A 25,468-nucleotide genomic window follows, 5' to 3' on the forward strand; every position below is an offset into this window, starting at 1 on the left:
CCAATTAAATTATAAGCCGCCTCGTTAGTTTATGAACTTGTTGAAGTGTAACGAAGTCTGAACAAAGAGATGTCCGTGAGGAGGAGTTCGACTGTACTGCTATCACATTGGGAATCAAACCATAGTTTACTTCTTTTCGCAGTTAGTTTATTTTAGCGAATTTAGCGGGCCTTAGTAAACTGTTCGGGCCACTAAATTAAAATCTATTTTTCACAGTTAAGCAGCCAGGCTGCAAAGCAAGATTCAAAATGGTGACGGTCACTGTCCAATTTTTAGCACATATGACGATAAATTCTGAGAGTAAGTTTGTCCCAGGAGGGAGGGGTTGACCTTATTGTTTTCTGATATAAGCGGAAGTCAAAAATCACTGCTAGTGTGACGTCACGTAGTTTCGCATGCTTGCTCAGTTTAGCGAGAGAACGCTATTAGTAAGAAACAAACATGCAGAAGGCCATAGGCTATTATTAGGTTAATACTCACTAATTTATCCTGTGTGTGCGAGGTTTGTTGTATATATTTCCTTTGAGCTTAATTGTTTATTTTTTTGTGAAAGTGATTGTCTGCAATTTCATTGATTACAATTCCGGGCAAGTGAGATGCTATTGACTTAGGAACTTGTCAAGACTAACCAAAACTAAAGCTGTTTTCTCGCTAAGCTTTTAACAGATCGACCTCATTAAAGTAGTTTTTTCCTTATTAATAAAAATTTATACCCAATGTTATCTGGGGTCAATCTCATCATTCATTTTGTTCATCAATCCTTCAAATTTAAGTTGTTTTTTCATTTTATCACATAAACTGCGGTGTTATACAATGATTTCCGGCCCTGAGAAAAGCCGTAAAAACACACGTGAAAAAATATCATTTTTTTTCTTTTACGTGTGTTGATATAGCCAATCAGCAGCTTACACGTCATTCGCCTTTGGCGCCACTCGGTCAGGTTGATGAATGAACGGCAAAGCCATCACGATTCTCAATACAAGTTGTTTGTCAAAGCTTTCTCGAATTATGGCGGCTAAAACACAAAAAAATCCGTATCGCTGACAGACCAATATACCAATATACTAAAAGAAAAACCGAAAGTTTCGTATTTGGTGGCTTTGGTGTTAGCATTTCTCTCGGCTAAGAATGAAAATCGACAACTGGAAGATTAGCCACTGGCCGATTTTGGCCATTTACCTCAAAGACTTCTTTTGTCGGTAAGGACAAAGTCAATAAATGAGAATTTTGTGAATTGAAAATTACGACCATTGTTGTTTTCGTAGTGATGATTCAACGCATTTTTCCATCTTAACAGTCAGCGCCAACACACTTTGCGATAGTTATTCGAGGATTGTCGATTCATTAATTTTCATTCAGTAAATGAAGTCGGCTTTTCTTCCCAGTAAAGGGCTATTGTGTTTATATGATAAACAAAATAATACATGGTTGCTTGTAGATATCGAATTTCTCTTCTCGCTCACTCGTCAGCTATCGAGTTAAACACTCGAAGAGAAATTCCATGTCTACGCGCGCCCATGCATTATTCTCTATGTAACTGTGGTAATCATTCTGTCATTGTATTTCTTTTAATGAAAACACCAAGTAAGGTTCGCTTTTAAAGGATTGACCAGTCAAACCTTTTATTTTGTTTTAGCCTGCCATTTAAGTTTCTATTTACTGTACTTTTCTTTTTTTAGGAACGTTTTTACAGGATTTTCTTAAGGAAAAAGGTTAAAATACTTTGCAACTTTAGACAGGGTATTTGAAATACTCTTACTTCGTGCTGTTACCACTTTTTATTGGAATCATTCTTTACTTTGCTTGAAACAGTTGATAAATGAGTTACTTATTCAGTAACCATTCAAATTCTCACTTACAAATCATTTTTGGAGTTACTGAACTTCAAAGAGTTTTCATTGCAGCCCTCTAACCAACTGCTTTTGTTTTTCATGGCATTTGTCAAAATGGTATGCAACCTATCACTTGATATAAGAATTTCAGCTTCATTTTTCTCATGTTTCCTTGGTTCTTGCTGCTATCAGTCCTGTCATGCCATTCCTTGTGACTTTATGTTCTAACAGTAATAGTGATGGGACAAAGCTAGCGCTTTGATGCAGGCTGAAAATGCTAGAAATACCTCAGTCGTTTCTTTGTTTTGTATTCTTGTTATGTTATCATTGTGCAAGAATGGCTGAATTCTACCATCAAGGTTTTCTAATCAGCATCAATTAGTATGACTACTTCGAGATCTTGTAGTGATGCTCAGTCTCCACATTGAGAACTAAAACTAGTTATAGAATCAGCTGAATTCGGAAGCGATGTTGATTTTCACCACAATATTATGTGTCGACTGACACTATTTGTCATTCTGAAACAAATCAATAACTAGTATAATCTACTACTGCAAGACCTTGACCGCTGATGGCAACCGCTGGTGCCAACCATGAACGTTGATGTTTCTTCTCTACGTGCCTCTTTGGTCCAACCATGGACAACCGCCTTTTCAAACTAAGCTGAATGATCTTGATTTGTTTGTTGTTTGGAATATTAAATGGCCACAAGATTGGTGGTGGCAAGCGACGAAGATGTAAAAGCATTTTCTGAACAACCAGAGAATGAGAACACCAAAAAAAAAACGTGGTATAATCTACAGGTTTCCAAGGAATTCTCGAAAATTGCGACGAAACGAAGGCAAATGTTTTATTTGTCAGTGCTGAACAGATTTCAAAGGTTTGTAGTGAAAGAGGCTAGCCACAAAAGTATCTCCCGAATTCAAGTCAGAGTCAGTGGTCGAATTTTCATTAAAACTTTTTATAACTTGGGCACCAGGTATTTTGTTCCTATTAATAACCAGAATTTGCATCAAAGCCAGCTTTTTAGCCTCTACCATGTATCTTTATTGCCCATATATTAAGAAGAAAATTATACGTTAGCTTAAAGATATGAATTTCATGCTCGCGTGGCACGAACAATATCTCACTTGTTCGCTGCTCTCACTCGTAGGATATTGTTCTTGCCAATCGAAATAACTTAGTGAAATTCAAATATTCTCGCCACCGTGTAATTTCCTCCATATATACCCTTTTTCAAAAACTTTGTGATTGGGAAATCTATATAAAATATATAAAGCTTTTCTTTTTCCTTTAAAAGGTGTTTCTTTTTGATGGGAAATGAAAATATACTTGTTGCTTTAAATTGCAACGTTTTTGAAAACGGTTGTATATTCAATTTTCAACCATTAATAAAAGAGTTAAATGGTAGCTTGACAAATATGATATTAAAATGGATAATTGTAAAAAAAATAAATAGGTAAATGTATACATACACGCATACAAACACATGTATCTTAGTCTTGAGTAGTCAACAATAGCCTTTTGTACTACCTTTTAAAAGCTGCAGAGGAGGTACTTTTAATTCCAGGTAGAATGGTTTCCCAAATTTTAGCTAAAGCAAATTTCAATACAGCTATACTATACTTAAGACATGCTGATGGCTGAAAGAAATTTTGGTTCTCAGCGAATCTGGTGTTAAACCAGTGAACCTCTGCTGCAAATATATGGGTATTTGATAGTGTCACTAGGATTCTACTTTGGTCATTCTTAATTTGAAAGGAACAAAGCAATATATTGTTAGTTTGTAAATATTTTCAAACTTCAAGGTTCCAAGATGATTATAGTAAGGGTTAACAGTTGTCTGCTGTGAGAAATTATGCTTTATATACATTCGCTTCGCTTAATACAGATTTTGTTTAATTAAGTTTTGTATGCACCTCCTCAGCTGGCAAGGCCATAGTTTGAATATGTGTAGATGAGAGTGTATTATATTTTTTGGAGCAAAGAGAGGTCAGGATAATGTCTTAGCCTATTAATTATACCAACATTTTTGTTAAATTATTATTGACATGTCCCATTTTAAATGCTTATCAATGTATACACCCATGCAGATACTTAATATAACTTTTACAATCAACATTGGAGATATTCAAATGTACTTTTATCCTTGTTGATGCTATCGGCATATAATTTGTCTTTTTGAAATTTACAGATAGTTTTTTGATCGCGCAGTACTTTGAGAATAGATTTAAGCTCTTTATGACTTTCAATGGTAAGAAAAGTGTCAGTATCATACGCAAATATTCTAAAGAAAAATGAATAAAGGGGATAAGCTTCTAAAGAAACTGTGGTGCTGCGTCGGTGGGAGAGTATAACAAGTTAATTTGGTATTATCAACTGAGTTGATAACGTAAACTGGTCACCATTAAGAGTTTCAAAGCTGACGTTTCGAGCGTTAGCCCTTAATCATTCGCTCTGTCGAAGGGCTAACGCTCTAAACTTGAGCTTTGAAACTCTTTACGGTGGTTAATTTAAGATATTAATTCAGTTGATAATACCAGATTACCTCAGTAGTTATTCTGAAAGAAAGCTTACATGAACTTGGTAAGTCATTAATATAAAGAAGCAATAGCAATGGTTCCAGAGTAGAACCCTGGGGTAGCCCAAATATAATAGTTTCTATACTAGATTCAACATCATTTATTTTTACATACTGAGTACGATTACAGAAGAAACTTTCAAACCATTTGATTGAACTTCCTTTAATTCCATACGCGTATAGTTTGGAAAGCAGAATATTTTCTGTAGCCAAAGTTGTCTTTATGTATGATATCATTTAATTTTTTTTTCCAGAAAAGAGTTTAACTGATCATACGTTAATCGTTGGAGCACTTTACTGAAGGAGGAAAGTGCCGTAACTGGTCTATAATTTCCGATGTCGGTAGCCGTCTCGCTGCTCTTTTGTATGGGGGTAACTCCTGATATTTTAAAAGCATTTGGCGCCACATAATTTGCAATAGATTGGATGTCAATATAAGTAAAGGTTATTGATAGTGGTTTAGATGCAATTTTTATTAACTTGTTTGGAATATCCTGTGGGTTTATTTTCATTTAGATTTTGGAAAAGTTTGCAGAATGGAGACGCAATGAAGCTTGAAGCTGGTGATTTATTAATATATTTGGTAGGCCTTGGGCAGCATTTTCAAGACCTCGGTCACAGTTTTTCACCATACGGACCTTCCAGCCAGCAAATAACATATTAGGATATATATTCAATGTGGCTTTTAATTTATGCTTGTGTAGATTAAGGTCCTTTGAGAGTGCTTACTGTAGTACGTCTTTGCTTTGTTAAGTTTGTTTACATTTTACATTTTTATATTCTGCCTTTATAACAAGGTCTTTAAGTGAAAATATGTTCTGTACATATTTTGTTTGGTTTTTATGGGTTTAGTCATACCATTAGTTATCCATGGTTTAGTGATTTGCCTTTTCTTACCTCTGGACGTAAGCTTCTTTGTTTCGTGTTTATGAGCAATAAACTGAACAGTATATACGGTCCTCTGGATTAATTCATTTAGGTCATTGCATTTATTGCAGATAGCTTTCCAGTCAATTGCTCTGAGATCCTGAAGATAAAATTCAGGACTTTAAGTCCCATGAGATTGTTTGACCAATTACACTGAAATTCAGGGGAAATTATCAAAAGAGAAAACCACAAAACAATCACCTTTGCTCTTTGTGGTGTCATCATCTCATTTTAATTCATGATTAGATTCTTTTTTTTTTTTTGGACACAATACTAATTCATTTATCATTCTGAGACACTTCTAAATGAATTGTCTTACTTTTTGAGTCATGAGTCAAAATGACATATCTGACTGAGTATTGAGATAAATTTAAATACGTTTGCGTTAACTGGACGTCAAACATTAACACCAAATTGACAACATTTTCAGGCGAGCTGATAAAACTTTGTTCAAAATGATTAAGTCAAGAGATGAGGTCCAAAACTGTAAATCACTATGCGTAATTTATCGAACACTCAACCTCACGCAGGTATAATTACCTAACACAGCTTGGAGTGCTTGTGACGTTCCTTCCAAGCAATTCCGACGATACAATCTAGAAGTAGTAATTAATTTATCATTCTGAGACACTTCTAAATGAATTGTCTTACTTTTTGAGTCATGAGTCAAAATGACATATCTGACTGAGTATTGAGATAAATATTGAGGTGTTTGCAATAAAGTGCATGGCCTCATGTACAATTCCCTACTTTTTGGTGTTTGACATGAGAATTGAGCGGGAAGGAAAATAGGTTGGTGTGACAAAGTGACAAAAGTTACTTGGGCTATTTAAGAAAGATGCTTTGCATGTGGCAAAAGGATGCTCTTTCTTTTGAAGAAAAAAAAGATACTTAATGCTACTCGTGCTGATAGCGTTAATGCGAAATAAGCTTTTGGTTACATGTTGGAAAACAGAGTTGTTTATAACATTTCGCTTAACGTTTGTGACGGTTCAAGCATCTTGCATTAAAAGTGATGCAGTCCATTCGTCAAAAGCCAAGTGTGCTGAGCATCTCAGGAACATAATCAAATCAAAAGAGGGGTTTTTTTTCTAATTATTCAACGGTAAGTTTGTTAATCTCCTAAGAAAAAATGTGAAAAAATATAGTTCCCTGTTTACAATCGCGAATGAGGCATTTATATTAATAATGCATAATGTAAAAAACAGATGCCTGACGTTGTCACAGAGGTAAAAATTAACCTTTTTATCTTCGCGAAATTCCCTAGTACCTGAATTAAACAGACATTGGCAAGGGTCCTGTGGGTGAATTTTCCTCTCAGTCAAGACAGCTTAATACCACTTCACAATAGTTTAACATTTTCTGTTATATTTTTCAGTCTCTATATTCCTTCTATTTGTCAACAGATGATGATAACTGGACGGTAAAATCATATTTTCACCTGGTTTTTCTTCCAAATGATGAATATTGGAAACCAGAAAGAAATGCAATCCTCTAGGTCAGCGTTCTAGTTGAAGTAAAGCTGGAGTCTTGAGGCACCATGACGACTAGCCTTCCCATTGTAACAATGACTTTTGCGTTTCCTCAACTAATGATGGGAGCTATTAACAAATTTTTTTTTAACAATATTTCTCAGTATATTTCTAAATCGTAAAAAGTTTAGTAAAGCCAGCTTTACGATACAGATCAGAGACATAGGCATTTTTCATTTAATGGTCCAATTTTCGATCGACTTGAGCTCAATTTTGAAAGGACCTCTTTGATGAAGATCATGACAATTTTTCCTTACAATTTACACAGGTAAGCGATTATTGCCACGATTCACGAGTTGATTACCTACGCGGTGCCAAATCACAAGTGAAAAATGGCTTCCAGGGTCTTCAGTCAACATCTCATGAAAGCTTTCACGAAGGACTAAGTTTAAAAATTAGCACAGGTAGTGAGACAGAGTTGCAACGACGACTAAAGTGTATTAAGTATATTAAGTACGGTATCTTACAAGTGTAGATATATGCTGATAATAATATATATAAAATTAGCAAAAGCCGAGTGAGTGCTATACAAAAGTAGTACATACATGTGGACTGTCCAACCTGGTTCACACATGCGCGGAAAGAAAAACTTGAAAAAGGCCTCAAAAGGACTGATAAGAATCGCGAATAAATAAAGGAAAGTTTCTCGATACAGATCAAACCCAACATTTAAAACCAAAAAGTTTCTAAATCTACAATCCACACGAAATCTTCAGCCTCTACTGCATTATCCAAGAAAAGTAGTCAAGGCATAGTTAACAAAGGCAAAACGACGATCGGGACGAAAAGCCTCGATCGAACGCCATTTATAAAAAAAAATGATTGCGCCTGTGAATCGTACCTTCCTCAAGAAGGTAGGATACGCAATTTGCTTTTGCGTGCGACGTTTGAACGTTCTATGCATTTGTACTACATTTACATTTGCATTTGCCTCGCACGTGTGAACCAGGCGAACCACTCAGAAATCCCTCTGCAACTACTATTCTGAGGTCCAGACAGGTTTACTCAGATTCTCGAATTAGTTATGCTGTTTCTCGCCCCAGTCTTCACACGCCGAAGGGGAAGGGAGAGGGAGCACTTCCTTACTTTGCTTAAACAAGAGAGGGAATTTTAATTTTTTTTTGCTTCCCCAACCCCCCCCCCGCCCCCTTTCCGCAGCAAGTGCCCCCCACCACACCAGAAACCTATTTGAGGTAATGATACACTGGCTGTACTCCATATGATCACTAAGAGTTCCTAGTGAACAGTCTTAATGTAAAAAAAGACGTAAATACAGTCTCTTTGGAATCTATCTTTGCGTGTCAACGGCTCCACACATGGATCTCATCTCCGTCTTTAATCTTGTACCTGTAGAGCTTTTTGGGTCCATATTTCATTTCTTCGAGACCAAAACACAACCCCACGTCTTTGTAAAGTATCTTAAAGCCTGGAGGAGGTATTCCGATGATCTCACTGACATACTTTTTCAGGCTCGTTGTGCTCTGCATAAGGTTAATTTCCTGCTCGCAGACAGGTTGATCTTCAAATATCAGAGATATTGTAGCAGTTTTTTTGGCTTTCAAGTTGACCTCTGCCAGTCGGTCCAACATTCCATGAGTTCCAACCAATTCAAGATACCTTAAAGGTGGACTTTCGTCATCCATGTGATGTCGAATGAAAAATCTTTCAGCATCTTCTCTTTCCTCTGCAGATATCTTGGTTTTGTTTAGTTTCTGTATGTTGGGGAGCCTTGCAATAAGAAGCTGTCGTTTGTGTTGGTCAGTGTACTGATACAGCAGTGGAATTCCCATCACACTGACATCTGTTAATATGGGGAAGGATTTAAGCGCATCAATGGCTTCCCACGTATCTAGCAGAGTGTTGTTTAGGTTCAACGCCTTCAGGTTTGGAAACTGTTGAGGAACCTCTTTTGGAGAAATGTTTTCCAGAGGGCACTCAGACATTCGTAATTCCACAAGTCCTGGGAAAACGAATCCAATTTTTCCAATCTCTTCCCATTGTGTGATGGCATGTTTGTTGATTGACAAGCTCTTGATGTTTGGATATTGTTCTGGGCAATCTGGAATACACTCGTAGCCATTCAGGCTGAGGTATAGGTCCTGCACCCTAACATTAACATGGAAATGAGGTAAGGAACAACGGATGTAAATGTATCTCATGTCAATGAATGACAGTTAGAATTAATGTAAGCTCTGAAGGCTACCAGGGTCAGACTTTTGTGAAGAGTTATAGAGAAGGGTTATAAATTCTTAATCTGCATGAGATATTTTCATCCAATTTTGAAATTGAAATGTATTGCACACTTGTTTTCTATTCTTCAGCAATAGCTCCAAAGGTTGTTTTACAATTTTCTTTTAATTTTTTTTATGCAATTTACCCTAGTACACACCTTTTGGTACCTGCATATCCACCCAACCCTTTCCTATCAACTCTTCCTTTGGTCTAGGCCAATGGAGTGGTTAATATCAACTGTTCTTTCAAGTAATTAGAAAAAAAAAAGGTTTTCTGCACAAGAATGTTAGTTTCAGTGTAAAACTGTTAGTGGATAACAGGTGCAAGGAAAGAGTTGGGTTTCCAGTTGAGTAAAGCTACATGTGTTGGTCCATGCATTTTAACTTGTGGTTGTTCAGAAATAAGCCCACTGCACAACAAGCAGAGCAACAAAAAATAACACTAGCAACATGGAGGCATTACAATGTAGTCAGCCCTTGTTTTCCTTTTTACTATTGCTTTTCTTTGTCATTTTTGCATGTTTGTTGGTTTGTTTGTTGTACTTTATGACCTTTTGCACAGCAGTCTATCTGAAACAAAACCTACCCACTGAGACAGTTCAGCAAAGAGTTCACTGTTTCCAGTGGCACAGCAGTGTTGTTTAGGATCAATTTTTTTACTGAAGGAAGTGACTCCTTTGGATGTTCTCCTAGTAATGGAGTAAAATCTGCAATCTTATGTGGCAAGAAGTTTTCACTCAGGTTTAGAAACTCAAGTTTCTGGAGTTGACGGATTATTTGAAAAACCTAACACATTAAAGAAAAACAATATTAATTATAACAATAGTAATTTATGCACAAGAAGCTAGTGCTCCATTACTGTGAGGGCTTGTTTGGGTTTCTGCTCTAAAAACTAAACAAGAGCAATGCTATTTCCCATGGATGGGGAAAAAGTTAAATTCAGCCTTAATAATTTCAGTAAATATAAAAAGACCCTACAGTAAAAGTAGAAACAGCTATTATGATAATATATAGGGTACCTTCACTGCATGTGGGGAGGATATCTTGCTTTTGAAACAAAAGAAAGTCTGTTATTACACTGATATCTATAAAAGAAATGTGATTATTACTTGAAACAAACAGAATGCATTTACATGTATCTCACCTCATGAAAGTCAGAAAGGTCATTCTTGGCCAGATCAAGTTCTTCTACATTTGGACACATGGATGCAATCTCTCCAACTGGACCAGCACAGTTGATACCACAGTCATCAAGAGTTATGATTCTCTTGTGAAAGTGTTCTGACTGGCCAAAAGAGGCTGAAATTACAAGTTAGAATTAGGAACTCTTGATAAATTCAGTAAGACAGACAACTATTTAATTATCACTAAAAAGACACTCAGACTGGCAGCATGCTAAAAATTCAGTGGAACCTGTATTGAGTGGTCACCCACAGGGAATGGGGGCATTTAATAAAGGTTGACTGCTTTGTGCAGGTTCCACAGAACAGGTTACAAGAGAAATAAGATAAAAAGGCCATTTTATGCTATAATTGACCATAAAATGTACAAAAACTCGCTCAGAAATACTGCTTACATAGATTTTAGGAGATAAATATGGATTACATTTTCCTTGAAAGATCACTCTTAGTTTTGAGTAGTGCTGCTTTAAGTGACCGTTCATTACTGATGGAAATTAATACAAAAAGGCCTCTAGGACTCAATAAAGGGTGACCACAATCAACCTAACAGAGGTGACCGCTTAAAATGGTGAAAATTACAGTAACTAAGGGTAAAGAAATTTGGGACTGCTTAAGACAGGGTGACTGCTTAAAATGGTGCCACCTGAAACAGGTTCATATTGAATTAAGGACCATGTAAATGGAAAGAAAAAGCCACAACATCAACAACAACCAATCAAACACAAATACTACACAAAGGAAAAGAAAAACAATTGAAAAAAAAAAGGTAAACTTATTCTTGGTGTTTCATGTTGCCAAAGTGTATAACAACATAAAATAATTATTTGATTCAAAGAAATATGGAGATTTGTCATAAGCTAATCACATGAGAAATAAGCAAATCAAATTTTAGTCTCTGAAGCAAAGGACACTCTAGATTTAGTAGAAAATTGTTCCTATTATGGCATAACTTTCTTGTGATAACGAAACAGACGATCCGCTGACTACCGATCGTTGAATTATAAATGCAAATATGGCTAGTAAGTGGCACAACTGGTAGCATTTTCCAGGTAAATGAAATAAAGTGACCCTAATCATCCACTGTTTTATGTATTTCTTTGGATGGAACAATCGACATAAAGTTCTAGAACATCGATGTAAATATGGCCAAGTTTAAAATCTGAATGAATATCTGGAAAGAGTTCGCACAAGACGAATTCCTTCATTATGCATTCAGTATTGGAGAAAAGACGACAATGGAAAAACAATGAATTACCATATGGACCAAGGCTTTGTTTTAGAATAGAAGGGATAGGTTTCCTAAGAAACTGTGGTACTGCATCAGTGGGGGTGACGCAAGAAAACTTGGTTTTATCAACCGAGTTGATAATGTAAATGAACACCGTTAAGAGTTACTAAAGTTCGAACGTTACCCCTTCGCTAAACCCAATTCGCTCTGACGAAGAGCTAGCGCTCGATACGTCAGCTTTGGAAACTCCTCATGGTAGCCGACTTGTTTTATAATCGTATGGGGTCAGATGGAAATCTTTCCGACCACTTTTAAAATTAAATTTTTAGTGTCCAACAAACTCACCCTTTTGTTTTGGAGAGCCGGTTATGTGTATAAAGCACAACTCTTCATCACTTTGGTCTTCGCTGTATTTATTTAACAAAGCGTCTTTAAATGATAGCCTCCTTTTCTCAGCTTGAGAATCCTCCATCATGTTATTAAAGGCAGCAGAAGTACCTAGTTGCGCAAAATAAAGACTCCATATTCTTATAAACGATTAACACGAAAAATTCTACGGAAAAAATGGACAATTTTTGCTGATCTTACAGAATTGGTCTCTCATGCGTGTCACGCAATGACCTAAAAAAATGAGCTAGTCACGCAATTTTTACCAGCGAAACTTGTAATATCGCTTTCTTGTACCTTTTTAAGACTTCTTCCTTTGACTCTTTTATCTTTCCAGGATAATCAACCGTAGTTTTCCCTAATACTTTCTTCGTGGTTGACCTGGTAAACTCTTTGTTTTGTTTTTATTTTTACACGACCGCAAAGGATCAGGGACTTGAGAGGTGAGGGGCCTGGGAGGAATGACGTAATTTGCTTCTTACATAACATCGCTCCCCGATTCTTTAGTTCCTGTTGGGAATTTTCACTTTCCAGCTACACTGGAGCAGAATAATATACTTCCTGTTCTCGGTGGCTGTCATATTTCCTTTCCGAATGATTGTGCGGAGAAGTAACTTCTACTCTTCGGAAACCTGTTGAATTTGGGGTTGTTTTTACGGAACTTTCCCGAGATGATGAGCTCTTCACTATTTGCGAGAGTGGCATTTTACCCTTCTCTTCTCTGGGGAATTGTAACAGAGAGTTCGACTAAAAGATGGTATGATCGTATAGACACACATCCTCTTGGGTGCTTTGCCGTTTAAGAGTCAAACCAAAGAAGTAAGTAATTTCAAGAGCTCTTACATGTATTATTTGTTTAAGGGTATCTTGAGAAACTAATTTACACAACTATGAATTCCCTCTTCCCCTCTCTTTCCTCCTTCTTAATTCGAAAGTATTCATCGGGATCATCTCTAACTCACTCATTTAACATCTTTATCAACAGCCAAACTGTTGTAATTTGATAGGAATTCGAGATATGTTCTTTTGCTAGAGTCCTCACTTGAAACTGGGTTAACAATATTTGTTATACACTCATTATTTCCTTTGGTCAAAAGAAAAGTGTAAATATTTGTACCTACGTGGTATTATACGAATTCAAATGTATCCTGTGTAGTGATCATCATCATCATCAAAGATAGCTTTGGCAGATGGAATCATGCTCATGTCGGCAAAGGTAACTTAATGAATGCACCCTCCATGTAGCTGTGCACAACTAACCCTTTAACTCCCAAGATCTCTTTAGTAATTCTCCTTACTGTCTACCGTACAGTTCTTGTGATGTTAGTTTGGGAGAATTTGGTATTGGATCAACTTATAATCCCCTAATTGATATTTTCTTTTTTCTCATCACTTATCTGCTTGATATTGTATTGACATTGTAAGGAGAAATTCTGTCTTGGTCACTCATGGGAGTTAACGGGTTAAGAAAAGCACATGTAAACACCCTGGCCAGTGTTTAACTATTTTTTAAAAGGGGTTAGCGTCTAAAGAAACTGTGGTGCTGTGTCAGTGGGAGGTATTAAACAGGGTAATTAAGTATTAATCAACTGAGTTGATGATGTAAATTGGCCACTGTAAAGAGTTAAAAAGCTGACATTTCGAGCATTAGCCTTTCGTCAAAGCAATTGTTTCTAGCGATTTCTTTTTTTAAAAACAGGATTAGTGTAACTGTGCCTCAACTGATAACCCTGTTTTGTAATGGCCTTTGCTTTACCAGACTGCTCTAAGGGATTAAATTTACCAATAGTAGTTAGTCTTCTTTGCATGCATATGCATGCAAGACCTTAGCTAGAGAATGCCATTGCCTTCTGTTGGATGCCAGTCAGTCAAATTGCTCTAAATGTCTAACCTGTGTCTCTCAATTCCCCTTTCTATGATTCTTGTCCAAGTTTCCTCAAGGTGGCTTATCTTTTGTCGATCATTAGGAGTCCATCAGAGGGCAACTCTTAGTAGGGCTGAATTGCTGGATTCTATTTGTACATGGCTGATCCATCTTTATCTTCTTCACTGGATCTGCTGCATGAATCATTGGGTTCTGTAACTAGATATAGCCATCCAATTATTAGTTGAAATCTATGGGAATGATGGAAACTCTTGCTATCCTAATGATAATCCTGATTGATATACTGCTAACTCATTCAAATTATTTTGTTATAAAATAACAAAAAATTTTGTATGCTAAAGAATCAATTTTGTTTCACGATGAAATAAATGATTACAACTTTTCAATTAATGTTTTATCATTTGCAGTTGGTGGAAAATGAAAATGTCAGAGGAGTAGTAACCATGAATGAAGACTATGAATTACGATACTTTTCCAACAGCAAAGAGGTACAAACAATAACAATAGGTGCAAGTGTGTTGATTATTAGGCTCCCTAAAATTAATGATCCATGTAGTCTAGAAGATACCTCAGTGGGAAGTAATATATGACAGTAAGGGATAAACGGAAACAAAAACAAACAAACAACAAAATGCTACACCATCAAGAAACCTTATAACAGGTTTTTTGTTAACAAAGAAAGTAACAAAGTCAATAATTGACAGCCAATTATCAATTCCTCATTGAGTGATAAGTCACTGCCTAAGGTTGTTGATGAGGGTAAACCTTTTGTCTTTGGTTTACAAAAGGTTTTTAAATCCCTGTTTTCTTTTATTTTTCTTAAGCTTGTATTTACTATTTTAATCTGAAACAGAGGGAGATAAGAATCAAACTGGTTTTAAATACTCTTAGCAAGAAAAGACATAGAAACCATAGACATAATCTGATCAATGCGACATTATTGTCTCTTTGTGGATAGTGTGACTTAGACTGTCACTCTGTCTGACCAATCAATGTTCTCCTTTTCAGGCAGTAACTGGTAACATTTACTGCCTGTAGTACTTCTTATTACCATTTAGAATTGCTTGGAATTCTTGAAAATTCAACTTGTAAAAGGATTACTTTACCGGTTTGAAAATTTATTTTACCTGTCATGCTTAAAATAAGGGAGAACACTGCCAATATCCTGTGTTTTGGACTGCAACTCTTACCATGCTATATGCATTGTATATATGCATACCCCTAACCTCTGGTGGGTAATCCAACTTTTTCTGTTACGTGATCAAATGAAATTTACTTCATTAAAAATTATGATCAAAATCCTCCACAAGAAAAAAGAACACTGCTTGAAAATGTAACCCACTCCCAACAAGTGGTTGGTTGTAGTGCCCTAAACTAACCTGGGAAGCACAGATTTTAAGGTTTTTTTTTCACAAGGCCTTTTTTCTGCAATTGCATAAATTGCTTTTTGTGATACACATGGCTTATTCATTTGATAGTAGTTATGGAAACAACTTAATGCTTTGCCGGTATTTTGTTTGGGGGACAGGAATGGGCAAGTTGGGGAGTGACTCAGTTGCACTTGGCTACAGTGGATTTTAGTAGTGCACCTTCCCAAGATTTGCTTAGAAAAGGAGGTGAATTCATTGAAGAAATGAACCAGAACCAAAACAGCGTTTATTTTCACTGCAAGGCATGCATGGGACGCAGTGCCACACTTTCAACATGTTACATTATGAAGGTAAAGTATGAAGTTACTTTAATTATTAAATAAAGCTAGCATTTAGTGATACTCACAGAAGCCATTTCACTGTGCAGTTCAGTTTCAAGAACCTTTTTCCTTGACCTTCCAACTCCCTTGAGTGACCAAGATGAATTTCTCCTCACAATATCCGTACAACATCAACCAGGTAAGGGTTGAGAATAAAGAAAAATAACAATTTTGGGATAATTAGTTGATTCAACACTAAATTCTCTGAACTAACATTTTAAGAATTGTGTGGTTAACAGTAAGGAGAATTACAAATTTGATCCAGGAGTTAAAGGGTTGATAGTGTGGTAGGTGGCTGTTGTTAAAAAATCTATCTATGAAAAAAGGAGACTAGAGTTCAAACTTCATAGAAAATATGGATCAATATCCAGTATCTGGGCACTGCCCACCTACCCCTCCCCTAACCCAACATTAACTCTAACTTGTTATCAATAGACTGTTGTTGGGTTAGGGGAGGGGTAGGTGAGCAGTTGCCCAGATACTGATGGTATCCAAAATATTTATTAAACTTGTGAAATGAGTCACCACATTTGGCTAAAATAAAACCTCCAAACCTTCTTAAAATCCATTGAAAGGGGTAAACAAATTTGCACAAACAAAAGTTAAAAAAATAACTGACCAACAAACAACAAAAGTACACAAAAAATGTCCATGTCAGTTTTCAATGTCAACGTTAAAGTTCTTTGCAAATCGCATGCATTGTACATGGAAAAAAAAAAAAAAAAAAAAAGAATTCAAAGGGGGGAGAGGAAGAGAGAAATAATATTAGAATTTGAAAGTCAAAAATGAAAGAGATTTTCTACAGATGTGTCCAAAAAGGAGCCATAAGGTCAAAACCAACTTTAGAGCCTGCTCTGAGGGGAAATTAATAGATGACAGAAAGTGTCTAATAGGAGGCAGTTGAGCACAGTCTGGTAACTGGCTTTAATCAAAACCTTTTTTGAGTTAATGCACTGATCTTGGACATTTTTTGCCAAATTTTTAAAGTTTGTTATATGAAATCATCTGTCAATATTCTCCATTCTCTGCCATCAATCTTTTCTTCTTGGTTCATTGTTGCATCTATTATTTTTCTTATCTTGGTTAACAGATATGGTGTGGTCTCCAGCACCTGTAGACATCCTTTCCCTTCAATTTTTTTATAAAAATTGTAAACCTATCACACACCTGCAGTTTTTTTCTATTTTGAGAGCAAGATCCAGATAATGTAAATTTTCTTGTCAAAAAAAAATCTATTAAGCCAGTGCTGAAGAATGGCCTGTATATAGAGTGGGTAGTTGTTTGATGCATTGAATGGCAATGCCATGAAGGGTTTAAGGGTGGGAAATGGGGAAGTTTTCTCCCCTCATGTCTCCTTACCATCACAGGTCATTTTTGAAGTTCTCCCTACCCAACCCATGATCCAAAGTGCTTTCAAAACCAACAGCAATACAGACCGAATTACAGAGAAGTTCATTCCAGAGCAGGGCATTGAACAGGTTTTGTAACAAGAGCAGTAAAATTTACTACATTGTAGTTTACCATTAGCAATCTACACTTTAACGCTCCCTTACTCTCCTAATTAGTTTTATTTTCTTTTGTTCTGGATTGTAGGCCAAAGGTTACAACCAATGGATGCTTACATCTTTCAAGAGTAAAAGACCCTCACATACTTATTGCCTCTCGGCAGTGGGCTGCTATTGAACTGTTTTATAAGAACCTATTAGATCAAGGTCACCATGATGCAATATAAAATATTACCGGCCACTATATACATCTACATGCAATGACCGTTTTTGAATGTTGACAGTCAAATTATTTATTTCTGTAAACAGATTTTTTCCACAAAATCATTAGAAAGCTAAACTCAACACCTTTTATAATTTAGGTGTATACGTTTTTTTTGTGTAGTTAGCTTTAAAATGATTCTTACACTAACTTTAAACCACCCTGGGATGGTTCAATTGAATCCAGGCAACTTAAATGAGGGTGTACACCACCCGAAGCCTGCCCCAGCACTCCTGTCAGGAAACATGTCTCATTTTGGGGGCACAGCACACCAGAGAGCCCCCCTAGATCACTTTTGACAGTAGTCAACTCCGCCTTGTTTGTTTTGCTGACAACAATTTACGAAGCTTCAGCATTTAAAAAGCTTGTCAGAAACTTATCAATTTTGTTCATTATTTTATTATTTTTTTTGTATTTTGCCATTTTGTAATTATAATACATCTGTAGAAATAAAAAAGGAATTACACATACATTAATGTGTTATAGCTGAAGATTTAGGAAAAATTGGGAAACCAAGAGGCTTATGTGAGCTACAGACTCCTCATATTTTACAAAAATAAATAATTTTAATTTATTAGTGAAAGAATCAAAGAGGAACATCAATTCTCTGTTACTCTGAGTTTCGCGCCTAAGCGCTCATCATGCAGAACTTGCTACCACAGCATTGAGCACTTTATGCCAAGGTAGACTCTACCCCCACATTTATAATTTGTCAATTTATTTATTTTGCCATTTATTATAATACATCAGTAGAAATCGAGAGTTACATATACATTAATATGATATAGCTGAAGATTAAGCATGATACAAGGAAACACGTTGGGAAACCAAGAGGCTTGTGCGAGCTACAGCCTCTTCATATTTTACTAAAGTGAAGTATCTTTCAGTTTTTATGGCATAATTTAGGTTCAAAATATTTTTGGTTTAAAAGGAAAGGGCACACACACATTAAACAGCAACAACAATAGCAGGCACTCAAAACACCTATACTTCAGCAGGGTGAGAAAAGTAAGAAAAAAAATAAATTAACAAATCAAGAAGAATAAGAAGGGAGTTAACTTAGGAGTAATGTTTGCAATTTAGACTCAAACAGAGAGTGCCATCATTTTGGATTTCTATAATCAGAGAATTGCAAAATTTAGGTCCCTGGAAACATAACACAAACTGCTGGATGTTTGTTCTGCAAGGGTATATGTAATGATTGCCACAATAATTGTGACATGAAAACAAAAATATTTTTTTAGCGCATCAAGAAGATGGCTTATCTTTACAAAAACATGATCTTTCCTATTTGAAATCAATATATATTGTATAGAATAAGAACTTTCAACTGCTTAATATAGGTTCAGTATGAGCGTTAAAAGTACTTCATGATATCAAGTGAATATATTTTTAACATTTTCCCCGTTTAAAATTCTTTCTAAGACACATAAGGGGGGGGGGGGGGAAAGGGTGTGGTGTAAAGCTGCAGACTGGTGCAGTGAGGAAAGACATCTTCCTGTTTATTGGTAAGACACTTGAAACACCTGTCATTTTGTACATTCTCCAGAATTGTTTTTCTAAGCATCGTCTCATGAAGAATGTTGAAAATAACATTTCTAATGATCCTCTACATTTCACTTTTTTTGGCAGAAGGCCACACCTTTTATAATACACATTCCTTCAGTAACTTGTTTTCTTCAACACCACCTTCCATAGGTTAAATTTATTAACAGTAATATTTTATTATAAATTTCTGAACAAAAAAACTGTACATTTAAACAGAAATTTGACTTCAAAGAGAAGTTTTATCACTTAACATGCTATCTCAATTCAGACGGAACTGTTTACATAAGTCAGCTCACTTCAGCCATTGTAAACCTGCAAAATACAACAAGATTGTACATTACCCTGGTTTAATCATAATATGGTAGAAATAGCCTTTACCAATTATTAGGATGGAAGCCAATTTTACAATGGTAATTTAGTCATAATCCGTTGTTTATTTAGAACAAAGAATTCTTTGAATTTCCTTCCAGAAAGAAAAGAAGTAGACTAGTTATTTTCCTTCTGGAATTTTTAAAGATCAGTTTCTCTGACTTCATGATAGGGCATTTAGCAAAAGTGAAGATGTACCAAATCATTTGAACCTCAATGCATCAGGGAACAGAGTATGCATGCAGCCCGGCACAACAATTATGCTGCAGTACAAGTTCACGTCAGTGTTTATGAGGTGTTGAATGTCTAATGTAACTATAAAAGTAAATTAGATGCAACAAGCTTGATTGCAAATTGATTTCACTGTTTTTAACTACACTCTTGAGAAAGCAAGCTTGGTCTTGTATGTCCTCCAAGTTTTTGGACCTTTTTTTCCTTGCCCTTTTTTTTTGGGGATACACTTTTTTGGCAAAGACCCTGCTGTACCCTCTTCCAAGCATATTGTTCTTTGGTAGCCTGGGGTGAAACACAAGAACAACCATGGCTCCCTCTAATGTTTACCACAGCTAAATTCCAACATGGGGTAACATACAGTACACTTCTTTCAATAACCTGCAAACCCTGTGGCTCAAGATCACACTCACCAAAATTTCCTGACTTATTACCTGTAAGTAATCGTTTAATTTGACAGTAACAACTGTTGCTGCAGGTAGTGGGGAGGTGGCGGTTTAAGGTGTATGTGACATTTTAAATCTAGCAATACTGGTTAACCTTTTAAAGTCCCAAGAACTGCATTTTAAATTCTCCCCTCTACTCCTACCTACACTTTTCCATTGTAAATTAGTTGGTGTGTAGAATCAAGATAACTTCTACTAAGTTTGAGTAGATGTATTCTCATTACCTGTTTTGCTGACGAACAAATCTAGGGGCTATGGTTGGGAAAAATTAAAGATGCTTATCTTTTACAATTACAACTCATGACATAATCTTTTGAATTCATTGTTTTCCCAAGAAGTTGGTTTTGACATAATTGTACACCAGTATAATGGCAGATCAACAACACAGGCTACGAAGCTAAATCTAACATTTTATAAAGGTACATGACCTGTAACCTAAATTCTTATTCACATTAAGAACTAAAATTTGTGATAACATCACATCAAAAGGTCTTAATTTAAATGCATGTACCAGCATAGCTGGCACTATACTGTGTGAACAAAAAATAAATAATTACCACTAAACAGCTTTTTGACCCTTTTCAAATTTATTTCTTTAATTTAAAGGTAATCATAAAATGTTCATTAACCCTTTGTTTTGGTGCCTGTGTTTGACTGGAGGGTGCAGGTTCCTACAAAAGAGAGTGCAGTTTCTAAATTGACAAATATTAAACCACATAAGAAGTCAAGCTAACATTCTAACAGAAACTGATTAGGCTATCGTTAAGAATTACGGCATTACTTGACAGTTATGGATAAGCTATTATAAGTATCATTTTTATTATGAATGCTATCAAATAAAATACATCTGTACAATGTAGATCAGTAATATTTCAGTCTGTAAGTGGCAAAAAGAATGCATTAAGAACCTTGAAAGGATTATAATTCGCTTGAACATCTTCATGTAAATCCTCCCCCTGAACTTATGTGAAACTAATCATTTTTGCAAAAGAGTAATGCAGAATCATATTAACTGAAATATAAATCTCAATTTCACATCATTTCTTAACCTGAGGTAGGGTAGATGTGCTCCATTGCTTCTGGCGAAGCTTTTGCATACTGGCAAATAAGCAAAAAACATTGAACCCTTCATCAACTTCACCACAATACCCATAAGAGAGCATGGCTAAACCCACCATTTATGCCAACTCCCCTTCAATTTAAGTGAGGAGTCTCACACATCTCCACAGTCTTCTGAACTTGGAGTGAAAATCTTTTAGTCAAAAGAGGGGAATCAAAGATTGTACTTACTTCCATGATCCGCTGATGGTTGTATTTATTTAATTTCCTTTCTACTGACTGACCTTGTACTAATTTAAACAAATGCAAGGTTGATGGCACAAAACAAAAAATGTCCAGCATGGTCTGAGAACTAAGTTCCCTGGTTATCTTCTTCAGACTAACTAACAGAAACGTTTTGGAGCATGATCAATGTTAAGATCTCCCGACGAGAAAAAGAAAAAGGAAAATTGGAATGATGGTAAGATTATTTTTGAGGGGAAAATTTCAGTGCTTAGAAAGAAACATACATGTAAACATTATCAAATAATCAAATAAACCTGAAATGATAATTCCTTGTTTAAAGTTTCAATGAGTATTAGGCAACATCCTACACAAGTGCTTCATCCTCCAAGATCTGGCAGATTATTTGAGGGATAATTTGGCCCTACAATAAATGTGGTTTGCTCTTGACAACAACATACCTACCTTGTAACAAGTGGAAGTCTAGTTTGCTTGTGACCATGTTAAGTTAAGGAGATCGAAACTATTTGTAATTCTAGAATCAAATGCTTACTAAAAGGAACTTGGTGGTTTCCAACAAAAATTAAAGCATTGGTATGCAGATCAAAGAATTTTCAAACCTTTTTTGCTTTTTCCTCGCTGTTGTCTGCTGTGGACGGTTGAATCGTCTGAAGTCTGATTGGATACTTGGTTAAGATGATACTAGATATGATCCTTATGAGTAAAAAGAAAGAATTACCATTATTTGTATATCTGGAAATAGTGATGATAATTCTAATTATCATCTCATCTGATCAATAAAAACAGACAAGCATTTCTACTTCCTGCAAAGCACATACTAATATGATGATTGTTAACAAGCTGCCTACCTTCCTCTCCTCATCACTTTGAAAATCTATCAGGACAAACTCTCCACCTAGACGCACTTAATACTACAAAGTAACCAGAAAAAGAAAAGTTTCAAACAAAGGTCATGATCCTTGAATACAATGTCATGTACAAATAACATCACCTATATACAATGCAGATATGTATTGTTGGCTGCAAATGTAACTGTAACTGTAGTCTTGATAAAACCCTATCTCCATCTTTCTGATTCACAACCCCAGACATACAGTCTGGTCCTCACTCTAGGCCCAAGGCCACTCAGTGACTTGGCACTGGCGTTGTATCAGTATAAATTAGGCCTCACCAAACACAATCCTCAGAAGGGAGTATCTCACTCCATTTGCTATAGTCCTCTCTCTCAAGTCTTCATCACATATGCCACCCCCAACCTAAACAAGTCTATGCCCCATACTGGTTAATAACATTAATAGAAACAACTATTTTACCAAGTTTTTCCTCATGGCTATCATGTTGGATAACATGTCATGGTTTGTTCCTAGAATGTGTCAATCTCCAACAGGTGAGTTGATGGCAAAAGAGCGCTGACATTTTTGACAACAGTGAAGTTCGATGCAGGTCTGGTTTTAGTGTGCCTCATAGCTACAAAGATTGAAAATGATAAAGATTCCACTGAATGTCACTATAATCTTATGAGTCTCACATTAAATATAGTACAAACACAGGGAAAACAATAAAATAATCAACTTTCATTTGTGTTTTTGTTTTAAAAATCTGATTATTCTAGACGTTTATTTTAAACTGAGTGACAAAAGCAATCCTGGTTGGCTGGTTTTTGCTTCACCTTACTCTGTGATTCATGGCCTAAAACAACTTTTACCAGTCTCCAAGCTGATCAAATTTCAGACAAAATCCATTTCTCACTTCATTTGCTAAAATTCAAAATTTCTTAATATTTAGAGAGTAGTTTAATTAATACCCTTGGAACCACTAGAAACCCATTCTCCACAACCAGGATGTCACATTGGAATGCCCGCTCTATTAATAATAGACAAAAGTTTACAATGTAAATGCAAATAGAATTACATGATCTATTAGCTAACAAATGCTCCACTTTAAATGAATGTGGCTTAAGTAAATCCTAAAAAGTAAATTTAGGTAGAAATAAACCTCCTTACTAACTGATTTCGAGGTCTCCTACCTGAGAGTCATGAACCAAGTTTTTTTCCACTGTGCTTTTTATGGTCCAAGCATAAAAGTGCCCAGGCCAATGTTAAGTGGGAGCCCAAAAAAATGAGGTCGTGTCAACTAACAGCACAGACTAAGTTCCAAATAGAGGGCACTTCCACAAAAACATTTCAATTTAGGGCATGCCATGCAATAAAATGTGGCCAATTGATTGACCAATCCATTAGCACACATTCTGGAGATAGAAATATCTGTACAATAATACATAGACAGCATCTAGTAGTAGTAGTACTAAGTAGTTTGTTGTAATAGTAGAAAGCAACTATTCATAATCCCAACATTTGGATCAGCACTGCAGGCAAGTTAGCCTGAAGAGTTTTTCTACATAAGTCAGTGCTTTCAATAAGACCATGCACCTGCTAGAGCTCTGATGGGTATTCTGTCATGAATTTCTGGGTATACTTTTAGAAAGCTTTTCAAGCAAACTTATTAAGCACAGACCTACAACACCTTGAGATCATCTAGAGTTCCTTTCAGTTGACTTTTTACCTTTGCGTACAAGTTTCAATAAAAATGATTGTAATGGTCTAATTCATATGATTCCACCATACATTTCCAACAAAAATAATTTGAGTTTCCAAGAACATACTGACTTAAATTTCTGTCAACCATTATGCCTCATATGTCATTTTTAAAAGGGACTTTTTTGGGTGAAACTCAGGGAGCATCGGCTTGCATGTCAGCAAACAGAAGATTTTGGTCAAAAATAAACAATAAGTTAAACAATATCATGTAATAAAGGAGACCATATCTACTGGATCATCTATATCTAACTCTGATTGAAGCCAGTTTTCTTCCAAAATGGAAATAATGGGATTTACAAGAAAGAAATATTTTTTTATGGCTTTATAATCCCTAGCCGGTTGCTTACCAAGGTACCCACCTTCTTCAAATCTTATTGAAAGCACTGGTTACAAAAAAGTAGCATGCCCTGAAAAGAGGAGCCAAAAGCTAAAGAGAACAGGAGAGATAATAATTTTAAATTGCAAGAAAGATCAGTTGCAAGATGCCCCCTCACATCAGCCTGTTACGGGTTCCATGCAGATTACATTTTATTATGGGTACAGCTTGAGGTATTACTTTATAAAACCATTTATTACACTTCCCAAAGACTATAGTAGTGTACCTCCGTAACAAAACCCAGTTTATATGTCTTGAGACTCTACCTTTGCATGGGCGTATCAACTTCTTCGCTATTATCCAGCTTCTTTCTTTCAAACATTGCAAAAATAATTCTTCCTTGCCTGTGAACAAAAGGGACGGTAATTCAAAGTAACTTAGTGTTTCATTGAAGGCGGTAATTTATCATATTGAGAAATGTTTTATCAGCAACCACAACAAGGAGAGATTAAATAAAAAATAGTCAGTGTTCTAAATAGCCACTAGACTGTTCAAAATAGAGAGAGAGAGAACACATTTTTGATGGTCTGTCGTGAGTAAGGTGATTGTATGGGCAAAATTGTTTCTGCTGCGCCAAACTTATCAAAACGGGATTAAACATTTCGCAAATGCGTGTAAACTTAACAACAATTCTGTATTAATTTACGCATTCGTCTAATAAAGGATAACCAGTAGCATCAAGTATTGACGGTGCTACATAAAGTAGTTTTAAAGATTTTTTTAATAATCATTAATTGTTATTATTAACTGCTCATTAATCTTCATTATTTGTAATAACCGTTGGAAGCTTACCTCGAAGAATGGATGAGCAGGATGAAACATGCGCTTCACAGGAGTGGTAAGAGCCACGAGGGGATGGAAATTTTGACATTTGGTATCCATTACTGCGACAAATAAACGCGGAAAAGCGGCGGAAAGGACGTCAATGAAACAATGCAAGGTCTTTCTTCTTCGACTGACCAGCGGCCATTTTTGACTTACTTTCAACCCCGAGTCCTTTGGCGATCAATCGATAGTTGAAGGAGCAGGGGACTTGTAACGAATTAATAATTGACGACGCGTAAGAAGCTCGGCCGGGTACGCCTGTTGGAAATTACAGCGCATCAGCGTGTCTTTCGTAAAAAATCAGGAGCAAGACAAAAAGAAGTTTATTGTGAGCAAAAAGTTTCTGGTTTGGTTTCGATCTGAGACGGAAACAATTGCTTTAAATAACTAGTCGCAAGCTTAGTCAAGTTAGATAATACGGTCCAAACAATCGTTAGTTTTTAACAGGTTGATCACCATGGAACTTCTCACGT

At 35.9% G+C, this 25,468-nt stretch overlaps 2 protein-coding genes across 3 annotated transcripts; one reads left to right on the forward strand and one right to left on the reverse strand.

Annotated features, from left to right (window-relative positions):
- Positions 1–6,751: 6,751 nt before the first annotated feature.
- On the reverse strand, positions 6,752–13,121 carry LOC131787257 (tubulin-specific chaperone cofactor E-like protein). 2 transcript variants are annotated; one of them, XM_066168785.1, is made up of 5 exons: positions 13,021–13,121; positions 11,858–12,010; positions 10,248–10,402; positions 9,690–9,889; positions 6,752–8,978 (listed from the first exon to the last, which is right to left on the reverse strand). In XM_066168785.1, the coding sequence occupies exons 2-5, from the start codon at positions 11,985–11,987 to the stop codon at positions 8,174–8,176; spliced, it is 1,290 nt and encodes a 429-aa protein (XP_066024882.1). In that variant the 5' UTR covers positions 11,988–12,010; positions 13,021–13,121; the 3' UTR covers positions 6,752–8,173. The 2 variants fall into 2 exon arrangements, with proteins under 2 accessions (XP_066024882.1, XP_058960337.1); XM_059104354.2 differs by lacking the exon at positions 13,021–13,121 and adding an exon at positions 12,197–12,299 and having other exon boundaries at positions 6,753–8,978.
- LOC131787238 (phosphatidylglycerophosphatase and protein-tyrosine phosphatase 1) lies at positions 12,400–17,847 on the forward strand. The gene is given in 5 exon segments (XM_066168795.1): positions 12,400–12,674; positions 12,676–12,718; positions 14,192–14,272; positions 15,313–15,509; positions 17,128–17,847. Coding segments are annotated over 5 exon segments (564 nt in total). The 5' UTR covers positions 12,400–12,570; the 3' UTR covers positions 17,267–17,847.
- The last annotated feature ends 7,621 nt before the right edge of the window (positions 17,848–25,468 follow it).

The sequence above is a fragment of the Pocillopora verrucosa genome, chromosome 6, assembly GCF_036669915.1.
Source record: "Pocillopora verrucosa isolate sample1 chromosome 6, ASM3666991v2, whole genome shotgun sequence".
Lineage (NCBI taxonomy): Eukaryota > Metazoa > Cnidaria > Anthozoa > Scleractinia > Pocilloporidae > Pocillopora > Pocillopora verrucosa.

Coding starts and splice junctions, on each gene's coding strand:
- LOC131787257 (XM_066168785.1), bottom strand. CDS start 11,987: ATGATGGAGGATTCTCAAGCTGAGAAAAGGAGGCTATCATTTAAAGAC. Junction 10,403..11,857: donor CGGCTCTCCAAAACAAAAGG/GTGAGTTTGTTG, acceptor TTGTAATTTCAG/CCTCTTTTGGCCAGTCAGAA. Junction 9,890..10,247: donor ACCTTTCTGACTTTCATGAG/GTGAGATACATG, acceptor TTAATGTGTTAG/GTTTTTCAAATAATCCGTCA.